At 40.0% G+C, this 14,185-nt stretch overlaps 1 protein-coding gene across 2 annotated transcripts in view; it reads left to right on the top strand.

Annotated features, from left to right (window-relative positions):
* Positions 1-7,180, top strand: part of Diaph3 (diaphanous-related formin 3) — a 459,706-nt gene extending 452,526 nt beyond the window's left edge. For both annotated transcript variants that reach the window (XM_087585391.1, NM_001305172.1), the window contains 1 exon segment: positions 6,015-7,180. In XM_087585391.1, coding sequence (XP_087441517.1) covers positions 6,015-6,274 — 260 coding nt within the window. In that variant the 3' untranslated portion in view covers positions 6,275-7,180.
* The last annotated feature ends 7,005 nt before the right edge of the window (positions 7,181-14,185 follow it).

Below are 14,185 nucleotides of genomic sequence, written 5' to 3'. Positions count from 1 at the left end.
CATGATAAAATGAGAAAGTAACTGTGTATATGAGCTTTACAGAAAACATACTAGCTTGAGAGTTAGTGTCTCGATCCAGAGATTTCATTATTTGAATGGGGATCGCATTTTGTTCAGATCTGTTTTTACACAAATGATTCTGATGGTTTAGTTGATACTTGTAAAGATGTTAGCCATATAAAATGACCTTTTACAAATCTGTCATTGTGTGTGTGTATGTATGTATGTATGTACATATATATGTGTATGTGTAAGGCAAAGAGCAAAATGAAACCAAGAAGACTCTTCATCGTATTGATAAATCAACAGTAAGGAAGCCCGAGAGATATCTACTGCTGGTGGCCAGCACTAACTTCAGTTAGTGCATAGATTAAAAACATATATTTGTCATACACTTTACTATTCCGCATACCCAGAGGTGCCTTAAAAATGATATTTATGGGTTATTCACTCCTTTTCCCTTAATAAAGCTGCTGACAGGGTGAAAGAACACAGCTACTTAGTAGGTCAAAGTAATAGTTAAGAGCAATGGAAGAAGTTGTAAAAAGACACCAAATCAGAAGAGCGAAAGTCACTGAAGTCACATTAGGGCTCAGATGTTGTATATTCCTTCTCCTGTCAAATCGGCCACAGTCTCGCCATTGGCCACAGAAGGTGGAGTCTCAGTTTCCTTATGCGTCAGAGAGTTGCCATGCCTAAGAGGCCAGTAACCGTTAGAACCACCGTGTTATGGAGGAGTGTGCTGACTTAAAGGGAAGAAAAGCCCCTCTGAAGCATAACCAGTATTTGCTGCAGTGGGAAGGTTCCTACAGGGGCCATCAGTCGGGGTGTGGTCCTTGCATTCTGCATGGAAGATACATAGCAACTATTGGCTGACATACTTCATTCAGATGCCAAAATGTACATGCGTGCATACATGTGTGGCTGCGTGTGTTGTCAGCCTCTTCCCTAGATTCCTGTGCTGTTGTGTTTCTGCGGAAGCAATGAGAACGCTCTTAGTGCAGAATGGGCGAGGTTTCTGAATGTTGCTGTCATCGAAATCTGTATTCTGCTGAACACTATATGGAACCCACACTGGATACAGTTTAGTCTTCGTTTTTAAATTTATGTCCAGTGGGCTCTCTGCATTTAAGAGCAATTCGACTTTCCAGCAGTCCAACTTTTAATTCACAGAGGGAGTAAAGCTCTCTGATTCTGTTCTTACAGTAAGAGTCATGGGGGGGTTAACTGAAATTAGTGAGTCCTCCTATTTTATAGAAAAATATTGTGTATTCTTATCCTGAATAAGATCTGTTCCACAGATACAGAAATACAGGCTATGTGTATTGGATTCCCTTATGGGTTTGGTACTAAGAACAGAAGCTGTCTCATGGTCTATCTGAGCTGCCATTACCAGTGGGCCTGAGTATTGGCAACACATCAATGGTAATATCTTAAAGGGGAAAAAGGAAAGCCCAAGATTTGATTCATAAAATTGTACAAAAATACTCCCTTTAGAAAATCAAGCAGGCATCCTATTTTGCCTTAGTATCTTTGGTTTCTGTTTTAAAACTGTGCGTTGGCAAAGATTTCTGTGGAGGATAAATAGAAGTGCTTCTCTTTTTATTGCAGCCCCAGCCTTACCTTTCAACCGAGTCCATATGTCCAAGAGTGCCATATTGTATTTCTAACTTGAGATGTGAAGGATGAAGCCTCCCACATCAAATTCTAATTTACTTATGCCTCTGCAAACCCATGCATTCTAATTTACAGACTTGCCAGCCCTGTGTTGTTTGAAAGACAACTATGGAAAATTTAATCCAAATGGAAACTAGGGGCCAGGTGGGTTTGTTGCTATGCAGAGAGGGGAGCTTGGCTTCTGGGAGTGAATAGTTATTGAGAAAGTGCTCACAGGGTTGCAAGCTCTCCCTTTAATGTGCTTTGTACATGTGGCTATTTTTCTAGGGGTCCGTAGAGTGGCATCTTCCTTTTTCACACCACCTTATCAGTTTCTTCCATGAAAGTGTTTCCTTCTGAAACTGCAGAGGACTCAAATACCAGCCATTTCTTTAGCATCTTATCCCAAATGGCAAACCCATGACTATTCTGAGTTTCTCAAAAAGGATCTAAATGTTTTTCCTTGCATCAGCCCACTGGTTATTGCCTGAAGCCTCCAGAGAAGTTCAAACACCAAAGCACTAAAAGAAGCACCCCAAGCTCTGCTGGACACTTCAACTGCTGTCCGGTAGGCAAAGACGTCCAAGTAGCTGGTGGCCTTTTTCTCAACAATCGGTCCACTGGTGACTTTCACAAGAATTGCTGGAGAAGAGTAAAATGTCAAAATCTGGATGAGTGTGGGTTCAAGAGGAATGTAAAAAGGAAAAACAGAGGCAAGAACCTCACTCCTTCAAAGGGTTTTCTTTAAAGGAGCCAAACACTGAGGTATAAGCCAAGGCAGAAGTGGAAACAAATAAAAATTTCCTTCTCTCTTGAGTTTGATGTTACCACAACAAATGTGTATGCTGAGAATTGTCTCAGTCAGTGTTTCTATTGCTGTAATGAAACACCATGATCAAAATGCAAGCTGGGGCGGAAAGGGTTTGTTTGATCTACACTTTCATGTTGTCCTTCATTGAAAGATCATTTAAGGATGACAAGAACTCAGACAGGGCAGGAACCTAAAGGCAGGAGCTGATGCCGAGGTCATGGAGGGGCACTGATTGCTGGCTTGTTTCTCATGGCTTGCTCCTTGGGGCTTGCTCCAGCTGATTTTGTTTAGAACCCAGAAGCACCACCCACAATGGCCTGGACCCTCCCATATCCATCACTAATTGAGAAAATGCCCTACAGCTGGATCTTAGGGAGGCATTTTCTCCATTGAGATTCCCTTCTTTCAAATGACTCTTGTTTGTGTAAAGTTGATATAAAACCAGGACGGGGATGATGACAGGGAGGGCTGCACCTTGACAGTTCAGTGGGGAGAGTGCAGCTGACAACAGGAAGGCAATAGCAAAAGGGAGACCTTAGAACTTGTTCTCAGGAGGGCAGAATGCATCCATCCTAACAGGAAGGAGGTACAGATAGATGCTAGATGCTAATGCTTGTTGAATGAATGGGCCAAATTACAATGACTTTAAATGTTCGCAGTTTGAAAAGAGCAGAAAGAGTATGAACTGTCTATCTAGGAAAATGGAAGGATGGATGGCTTAGGATATTACAATGAATTGAATTCAACCTTAGAATTCAGTCATCAATGTAATTGAGACCAGGACAGAAAGAGATGATGTAACCTTGAACATAATTGTGCTAAGGTAGATTCTATTTGTCTTTCTGCTTTACAAAGTTTTTGTAAGGGTTCAGGATTATCACTATTATGAATTTACACTTATCTTTGGCAAAAATATTTTTAGCTTTGTCTAAGATAGTTCCAGTGTCTCCTGAGACAACATCTATCTGGCTTCTGCCACCGACTTACTCAGTAACTAATGTAAGCACATGACCAAACCTCTTTTTGCTTTTACTCCTTAGTCTATAACATGATGGTGCTCTTTGAGATGCAACAAATTCTTTGTCAATTAACAGGCTGCTTAATAAATACAGGATGACCATAAAGTGGCATTTCAGCCCTCTGCTAAGCACTGGCAAAGTCATGCCAGAGCCGCCAAGTAAACACTGAGTCCCTGTGACTGATGAGCAGCTCCTGTAGTTTTTGAGAGGGGGAGGAAAGGTAAGTGTGCTAGCTAATTTTATGTCAACTTGACACACAGATTAGAGATACTGGAAAGGAGGGAGCCTTGAATATACTTCCATAAGATCCTGCTGTACAGAGAGCATTTTCTTAGTGATCAAACGGTAAGGGCCACCCATTGTAGGTGGTTCTTTTCTCCTGAGCTCTGTAAGAAAGAAGACTGGGCAAGCCATGAGGAGCAAGCTGATACCCGTATCACTCCGTATCCTCCACATCAGCTCCTACCTCCAGGTTTTTGCCCAGTTTGAGTTCCTCTCCTGGCTTCCTTCAGTGATGAACAACATAAGCCAAGTAAGCCATTTTCTCCCGCAAGTCACTTCGGCCATGGTTGTTCATCACAGCAATAGTAACCCTAACTAGGACAATAATCACCATATAGGAGCGCGGCTTATCCTTTTATCCCCATAGCTACTCTTTGAGATTTATTATTAGAATCTGGGACTCAAAGAGATTGAACCACCCATTAAAGTTCAGATTTCATAGTATGTCTACCTAAAATCCCATGTTATTTTTTTCTTTTTATTTTTCCACATACAGAATTGGCCTTGATTTTTATATAGCTATATTGTGGGCTTTATGAATTATTTTCTTGTAGTCCAGATCCATATTCTTGCCAATGTACTCTCAGTAATCCAAGATTTCAATTAGAGTTGCCCAGTAGCAAAATAACCTTGTTTGTTGGCAGTCTCATGATGGAGTAATATACAAGACATCAATGACCCGGAATGGTAGAAAGATTTGGGAATGAGCAGTATGCTGACAGAAAAATCAGCATTTAGCTACAAATGCACTTTCCGCACACCTTTGGGGGGAGGGGTTAGGTACAAGAAACAATTCATTTCTGTGGCCCTGGGAAAGGCAGAACCACCAGTCCGCTGTGTGTTCTTTGCTGCAGGCAGAGTGTGCACCGTACGCTGCAGTACATAAACTCCTCCAAGAAAAAATCACTGCTCTGTTAGATTTTGATTTTTGAGTAACAGTTGCCCACCTGATAGAGAAAGTGATAAGAAAAGTGTATTTATTTTCTTCCAACAGCTAAAAGCTGATCATACTTCTAAAATTTGTAGAGATTGTCCAAGAAACTGTGTAAAATACTCATCCATCACCGGAAGCCCCTGGTCAGGAAATGACAGTGCAGTAAATATCTTCAGCAGCCACCTTTTAATGTCCAAGCTGTTTTCGGTTGGAATTTTCAGCGCGCACATAAAACACACTGTCATGAGTGACTGCTTGTGCTCCAAAGTCATTACTGTTGGGATAATGGGACATCTCTCGGCGAATAACCAAAAAACTTTAAATGTCATGTCAAGTGTGTTGGAGCCGTTTTCAAACCCTGTTCAAGGTTACATGAATATTGAAGCAGTCTGCTTTTTAAAAGTCGGAGATCTAGGACAGACTCAGACATGAGGCTGCACAATGTGCAAGAGATCTAGGAGAGACTCAGTCATGAGGCTGCACAATGTGGGGGTCGGTTAATTAGAAGAAATTTGACGTCTCAGAGAGAATCGGCCAGCACCTCTTAATCACTGCCCATTATGGAGTCAAGACCACAATCTCTTGCCAGTATATATGTGTAGATATGTGCAAGCATATATAGGTATAGGTAGATGTGGATATACCACTCAATGTCTTTATGACAGAGTTATGTAATTATGGTTTGCTAGAAAATGCAATTTGCCTGACAGCTTCATTATTTTTAAGGGATTTTTTTTAACTTTTAAACTTAAGAGAATCTTCCTTTTTCTTCGAAAAGAAACTCTTAATCTAATTCCCCTGTTTGGTCATAATCTGTACAGACCCAATGTGTTTACTGAACACACAGCTTAGCCAGGACTGCTGTAGTTACTGAAACTGCATGGTATTTAAAATAAAGCTTTTGCTCTGTGGGATATACATCCTATTGAAAAGACACCCAGTGGACAATAAACAGACATGTGTGTGCATGTGCTTGCTGTGCTGCTCTGAGCCAACGATGAGGGAAAGAAACGGAGTGAGGGGAAACATGAGGTCCTTCTTATGGTTAGAGAGGCCTCTCCATTGCATTGTTGTTTGACCCAAATCCTGAATGAGGAATAGAAGCAGAATAGAAGGAAATAGACCATTGTCTACTATGACCTAATCGATCCTTAACTGCCACATACTTCCTTTATGTCTACCTTTCTACTGCTATTTCTAGCCTATCGAAGAGGACTTACTTGTTGAGAATGGTTAAAACTATGTTTTATAACATGCCTGGGCCTTGGTTTTCACACTGACAAGTTTCGTGTTTCTTTTTTCCTTACTGTAGAAAATCAGAAAATGCAGTTGAGTGAAGGGTCGCGTCCACACCACAGTATCAATTGCACCTCCACCAGGACTCCAGTCGCCAAGGAGCTTAATTGTAATCTAGACACTCATACATCTACAGGAAGGATCAAGGCAGTTGAGAAGGAAGCCTGCAATGCAGAAAGCAACAGAAAAAAGGAAATGGAACTTCTTGGCTCTGTTTCTAAAAGCGAATCAGTTCCTGAGGTTGAAGCCCTGCTGGCGAGATTACGAGCTTTATAAATGAAACTGGTTAAAAAAATGATTAAGCCAAACCCCCAGCCACGCTTTCAGCTGGAACACTTGAAAAGTTGCTTGTATGTAAGTGACTTTATATAGATCTAAATTATGATATATACTAGAAGAAGTAAAGCTAAATACGTGATCACAAGACTTTTCCTATATGCTTTTCCTCCTACATTACTCAAGATTGTAATGGGCTCTAATACTTTTATTTTTGTCTCCCGGTGTTCATTTATTCTGTATTTGCCAATTAAATTATACATGTTGCTTCAGAGAGCTAGGAAGCTGCCATGTGTTCAGCTGTGTCCTTAAGAAAATGAAATCTTTCTAAGTAATTTTTACCACTTCAACATTAATGAAAAGACATCAATCTGAAGACTTGGTGTCTGTCCCTGTGTATATCATATTTGCTATCTGAATAGACCCAAATGTTTCCAATACAGCATCAGAAACATGTGTGTGTGTGTGTGTGTGTCCGTCTATCTGCATGAGCCATGATGTTGACTCACATTAACTAACACTGGAAGACGCACTTCCAAAAATGATGCAGTAAGAATGTTTGCACTTTCTTTGCAAAACACACAGGCGTTTTGCAAAGTAGGAATCTAAAGTAGGAATGTATATAGCATCTCAGTACTACCTTGGTCTTAGCCAAGGAGACACTTTTACCCTCAGTATCATGGCTCTGAACTAAAATTACCATTCGGATTTTCCCACAGAATAATTTTTTATTTTTGACAAACTTAGGGTTTCAAATTTTTTAAAACTGACAATCAGTAACTGTGACAACAATCTGATATTTCGAGGACAGTTTCCATATGCAAATGCTTCGATTGTACCTCACTTGGCACCATTCCTTTGTTATTTCCTTATCAAAAATAAATAAACTTGCTGCTTGCACTGAAAGAAGTATGTCTTTCTTTTCTCGCTTATATTCTCTGGATGCCGTGGGGGTAGACTGTGGTCTAAGCATCCCTTCTGCCTTATTACTTGTAACGAGCGAGTGGAACTAGTCCAGCAAGGTCTACTGCATTTTATGCCCTTATCTAAGGTGCCACCTCCTTTCAGCTCCAAGTTAATAAAATTAATTAGTACTATGAGCCAGGCTCTATAGACATCGAAGAAGCAGTTACCCGTAGTGTTGTGGGAGTAGCTTTGACCCTGCAGTACTACCATGCGCAGCCTCCACTTGCAATTCCTGTTTTCAAACAATCAGGGCAAATGGAGTTTGCACATTTAATCAGCAGCAAAGCACAATTGTTAGGAAAGCAAATGAAGGAATTCCACCTCTGAAGTGATTTTGCTAAGATTTTTCAGAAAGGGAAACTAAGCCAGATAACTCGAACACAGGACTGCAGGTAATGCTGGGCGCCTGAGGGGGCACAAGGGAGAAGCTGGCAAGTAAACCGAAATGAGGATGACAAAAACTCCCAAGGGCAGATGAAGGCAGGGGTGGGGGGAGCATAAACGAAGCGGCTGCCCCCACAGCATGTCTGTAAGAGCCACAGACAGCCTTGGAACAGACCAGGCTCCCAGGACAGTGGCTGGGCCAGGAGGTAGAACCCCAGCACTCTATCCCTGAGTGATGAGGAGTTTCTAAACAGGCCTTGGGTAGACGTGCCGAGGGGTAGGATGAACTCGTGAGGGACTGAATGCCCTCTCAGAGATCATTTTCTAGTGGAGAACCTGTCTTTATATGGCACTTCACTAAGGGCTGTGGGAATGATTAGGGTTTTAAATCCATAATACTCCTTTAGCCTAACTGCGTGAAAACTCTAGCAGTGGCTCTGTTTCTAAGCATAGGACTGTTCGTTTGAATTAGCAACAATGATAGTTAATATTTGATGCCAGCAAGGAGGAGCCTCCAGATTTCTGGTAAAATATAATTCCTAGGTAGGTCTATGAGAGTCCTTCTGGAGAAGGTTAGCCTTGATAGCAACTGAATAAAGATTGTTCTTCCTGTCATGGACAGCATCAGAGCTTATGGCACAAACAAGAAAACATTTCATATTCTCCTGTCCTCAACCATTAGCTCCTTTGTGCTTAGACCCTTGATCTTGGAGTACAACTGGCAATTTTCCATGCCTCCAGCTTACACAGAGTAGGATTCTCAGCCTCTATAATCATCCAAGCCTTATTTTAAACAATATATGTGATATACATATTGATTATTATATATAATAGATACATAATTATGCAATCATACATTATATATCATATAATTTTATATAGGATATTGCATGTGGCATTTTATTACATAGTACATATTATATAATATTAGCATATGGTATCTAATATAGTATTTAACTATATACATTTGTACATACTATATTATATAAAGTATGTTGTATACACATGTGATATATGTTGCTGTAAAATTAGAAAAAAAGGTTTTCTTTTACCCTACACTAGATCCAGCACTGTAGTGCCCCGAGATATCAGTTACCACCATGCCAGACATACACATCCCAATTCCAGGGTGGCCTTGTGTCTCCAGCCATCACATACTCTCTTGAATTCAATTAAATCACCACATCGAAGAACACACAACACAATAATCTCTGAACCAATTGATATATATAATTGCCCACTTAGACATGCCAAGCCCTGTACACATCCATCCCTTAAGATTATTCATAACAACCTGTAAATGTGCAGAGAGGAATCTTAACATCCACCTCCATGTTCTCTCGGCTGCTTCTCTCTCCTTCTCTCCAATCTCTTTAAAACATTTCTCCCAGCCATCCTTCCTTTTCATCCAATGACAGGCCTCATTCTATCTTGTACCTTCCTACACCTGCATAATGACATCATCCTACAGATATATTTATAACCGCATTTCTGTTCCTCATCAGAACCATGAGTAATAGAACACATAGCTATCATCTGATAAAGCACAGTTTCCTTAGCGATGATGTTGAACCCAGTGATAGACCCAGATAAATTATCTTACTGTCTTAGGTAGGGTTTCTAATGCTGTGAAATGACTCCATAACCATGGCAACTCTTATAAAAGACAACATGTAAGCCGGAGCTGGCTTACATACAGTTCAAAGCTTTAGTCCATTTTCATCATAGCAGGAAGTGTAGCAGCACACAAGTAGTATTGTGCTAGAAAAGAAGCTGAGAATTCCACTTCCAGATCTGAAGGCAGCAGGAAGAGAAAGGAACATTGGGCCTGACTTCAGTATTAGAAACTTCAAAACCTGTGACATACTTCCTCTAACAAGGCCATACCTCCTAACTCTGCCAGTCCCTGTGAGCCATTTTCATTCAGATGACCACACTTATTTATTTTCTTTCAGCAGATAAGTAAACAATTGTTGAAGCACTCATCTACTGCTAACAAGTCTGGAACATTCAAAATGAATAAAAAGAATCCCATTATTTATACCTTTTCAAGAAACTTGAATATTTGAACAAAATATCTCCAGCTATCTAGTATTCAGCAGGTACAAGTCAGTCTTTGAAAGGGATTGTATCTTGTGACTTGCACAAAACTGAAGGTTATTGGATTTGAGTGAAATGGACCATGCAAAGAAAGAAAAGTACCACATGATCTCATGTGGAAACCTAGAACGATGATTTCAGAGAAGTTGAGAGACTGATGGATGCCAGAGGCTAGAAAGATTAGAGAGCTGAAAGGGATGTGTAGGTTGGTCTATAGGTCAATACGTTATAGTTATACTAGAAGGAATAGTCCTGGCACCATAGCCACAATCATGTGATTACTGCCACTGAAGATGCACAATATGCTCTTTAGAAACAAGAAGAAAGGATTTTGAGTGTTTCCAACATGAAGGACTAAGGTTTCCAGACCAGAGATATCAATCCCATATTTCCAAAACTATACAATTGGTATAGATGCACTAACGTAGCATATGATGAACTTGTATGATTATTATGTCAATATAAGAAAAATATCTGGTGTTTGGGAAACAATAGAACATTTCAATAATTTATATTTAAAAATTCTAAGAAATCTACCAAAAAATGTCAAGTTGCTCTAAAATTTGTTAGTTACAAAATATCTAGTCTAAAGCATACTTCAAAGCAACTTTTAAAAATGATTTTTTTTCCCGAGTGACTCATTTTTATTTTGAAATACCCAATATAGGTCTGAGTTTACTAATCAACTAAATTATTTTAGCTAGCATGCCCAGCTGCTACATCTGTAATCTCAAGTTCCCTTTATGCATAAACATATGCATACTAGAGACATATTTGATGACTGGTGCTGTACCAAGCTTGTCTTCACATTATTTGACTTCTGGAACGCCATGGGTCTTAATTCATGAACTGCTAACACGTCAGATTCAAAGTAAGTGGAATTTCACTTTCTTTTCTTTTCATATTAATTATTTAAAGTTTCAAGGTCCAGAAATTGTAGCTGGCAGGAACCCAGTATTCATTTTCATCTAGTGAATTGTTAAACGGTAGCTATTACATGTTCTTACCAGGCAGGCATGTTCTTAAAATACATCCTAGGGCCAAATTGTTCAAGCATTTTGTTCTAAGAGCCACTGTTCAGCAAAACAGGTGGTATTGCCAAAGAACCACAGAGCTTGGAGGGCCCTGCAGGAGCAAACCCAGCTTTTGCCACAAATTGAAAGCAATAGAACCTCACCTCGACAACAGCTTGTTATTTGTAAGCATACCATAGTGGATATGAGGAGACTGTTAACAGTGGGGTCAGAGGCTCAGGTGGAACGAAAAGCCACGGTATCTCCAATTATAGTTTAACTGTAGATGCCTCTTTTTCTCCTACTCAGCTACTTCACTAAATTATATTTTAGTGACATGTTTTACCTTAGTAGACTTTTGCCAGGCATCTTCAAGAAGCAAGAACTTAAATCTTTGTTTCTTTCAAGAAACCTAAAAATGATAGAAAGCCCAAGCAATGTACAAAGGTGTTTCAAGGACTAAGAAGATGGCTCAGCAGGTAAAACTGATTGTTGCCAAGCCTGTCAACCTGAGGTTCTATCCCCAGAACCCACACTGGGGAAGGAGTTACCCTCTGGCCTCCACATGGATACCATCATGCATGCTCACCCACGGCCTTAGTGTTGTGTTGTTGTGAAGAGACACTGTGACTATGGCAACTCTTACAAAATGTGACTGGGGCTGGCTTACAGGTTCAGAGCTTTAGGCCATTGTTGGCATGACAATATCCAGGCAGATATAGTAGCTGAGAGCTCTGCATCTGGATCCAAAGGCAGCAGGAAGGGAGAAGTCACATGCCTGGCTTAGACTTTTGTAGTCTCATAACAACACATACACATATACATACATACATACATACATACATACATACATACATACATACACACACACACACACACACACACACACACACATACACACACACACACACACCACCACCACCACCACCACCACCACCACCACCACAGTGTATTAGGGTTTTCTAGAGTCACAGAACGTATGGAATGCCTCTATATATTAAAGGAATTTTTTGTAATGACTTAGTCTGTAGTCCAACTATCCCAACTCTGGCAGCTATGAACAGGAAGTCCAAGAATTGAGTAGTTGCTCGAGGCTAGTTGTTTCAGCAGGTCTTCTGTCTAAACTGGAATCCTGAAGAAGAAGGTTCCAACAGAGGTGCTAGCAAGTGAAGAGAGTGAGTCTTCATTCTTTCCAGTGTCCTTATTTCGGCCTCCAGTAGAAGGTGTGGCCCAGACTAAAGGTGTGTACCACCATGCCTGGATCTGGAACTTGTTTTGTCCAGGCTGGCGTTGAATTCAGAGATCTGCTTACCTCAGGCTCCTGAGCTTGCCTTGCCTGGGCCTAAGCTTTTCATGGCCACTATGCCTCAAGATCTTCATGTCAAGATCTGGGTAAGAAGCTTCTGCCTTTCAGCCAGCTTATTCCAGATGTCGTCAAGTTGACAACCAGTAATAGCCATGACACACAGTGACACAGTTCCTCCAATAAGGGCATACCTCCTAATCTTTTAGATAGAATCCTGTAGGGCCATTCTTATTCAAATTACCACACCCATGCAAAACAAATATAATATTTAAAGAGTATTTTGCAAAGTCCTAGAATAAGTTCTATTTCAATTAATATTGCCAACCTTCTCCCTATTCCCACAAATCTATATTAATACAGATTTCTCATTTGAAAGACCTTTCCGAATGAGGGTTGGGAAGCAAATCACTGGATCAGCTCCTCGGGACAGACCATCCCTCATCATCTCCGTAGTCCTTGGAAGTATTTTAGTAAGTATTATGTTACTTAGATTTTTTTTTTTTTTTGCAGTACTTAAAGGTTGGGAGTTTGCACTTTTCTCTTGGCATTTTTTTTATTCCATGTTATATTTGGACCTATATCTAAAAACTTCTCTTTTCTCCTCCTTTTCTAGTTTTGAGTTACTAAAATGAATGTTAATGATGAATCTCCAGTGAAAATCTATCTGATCATAATGCAACCTAAGTAGACCTGAGTATTATTCAAATATGAGCCCTATGTGCTAGAAGGCTATACAAAAAATAATTAATTTAAACGGATTCTGGTAAATTATTTTTTGAGAGTGGGCCTACATTCTCAAATATATGTACTCCAGTTAATTTCTCCGCCAGGTGTTGGTATACTTTCTCACAGGCATAGCTAAATGATGAAATAAATTTATCTTTTCACAGTAAAAACTCTGACAGTTGACCGTAAGTATTAAATAAGCTTCATGTCTTAATCTAATTAGTATTTGTAAATGTGAACTCTGTGTATATATAAGCGTATGGAAATATCTTTCTTCATACACTCTAACTGCTTCCTTTCCAACCTCACGATGTTTGTCAAGCCTTCTCTTATCAACATGAGGCAACAAAGACACTTCATGATTAAAGTAGCCAACCAATTAGGGAAGCTTCATTTTTAGATTAAATCTTTCTTTCCTTCCTTAGATTCTGGCACAAATACCAGGCCTTTTCACCATAAACACCTATTAGGTAGCTAATAAAAGCAGACAGGTGCCTCTCTGGCCTGAAGAGAATGGCATTGTCTTTGGAGGGTCTCATCATGAATGCCTCCCTTCCCTAAAGGACCTCATAAGAGCCCCCGCTGATGACATTGAGTGCCAAGGCTGACATTCCACACCTGTGGCCTAGCCAGAGCATAAGAGTCCAATTTGACTGTGATAATAAATAAAATCTTGTCATACTATTACAGAATGCTTGGCAAGGACAAGAATTAAGGCACCTTTATAACTCCCAAAGGAATCTGGTGATATTTCTAACGTGATCTCGCACATCATTCTGTCCTGCCTGACCTTGCTTGTATCTCCTTCCTGAATTATAGCTTATGTCAGCTACCCTCTCCTCCTTCCACAACCTCTCCCAAGATGAAGTATCGCTGACTTGAAGAAAACAAACCCTTTTTTTATTCTTTGGGGGGGAAAAATGTCGGTTAAAATGTCCTCAAAGTCACACCATATGTTTTCTGTAAAACAGTTACTGCCTCCATTAGGTTAAATGTTGTGTCTCACTTTATGAAGTGAATATTATTATATGATAGGCTAAAGAGACTTATTCACAAAGTGTCTAGCTCCATTCTTTAACACCTAGGGGGCAGAAAGTTGAGGAAGCATTTTGTATTCACCAAGTACACTAACGTACTCTTTACTTCGTCAACAATGAGTTGTTTTCTTTGAGCACACACTAGGGACAGTTACCTCTCAAGCACTTCATGAATCTACTGAGAAAGGAGATTCTTTTTCTTTTTCTTTTCTTCTTTTTTTTTCTACTGTTGTAATAGTGTTGCTTGTCTCCAGAGAAGTTTCACAGCTTCTGTCTACAGAGTCAAAGGAGATCACACTTACATAGCAGCAGGCAAGCTTCAAGGACACTGTTGAGGATAAAAGTATTAGTGGCACATAGGAATAGCAGGCAAGCCTGA

This window comes from Rattus norvegicus, chromosome 15, assembly GCF_021556685.1.
Source record: "Rattus norvegicus strain SHRSP/BbbUtx chromosome 15, alternate assembly SHRSP_T2T, whole genome shotgun sequence".
NCBI lineage: Eukaryota > Metazoa > Chordata > Mammalia > Rodentia > Muridae > Rattus > Rattus norvegicus.
Note: the sequence above shows the minus strand (reverse complement) of the source record. Positions and strands in the feature narration are given on the sequence as shown.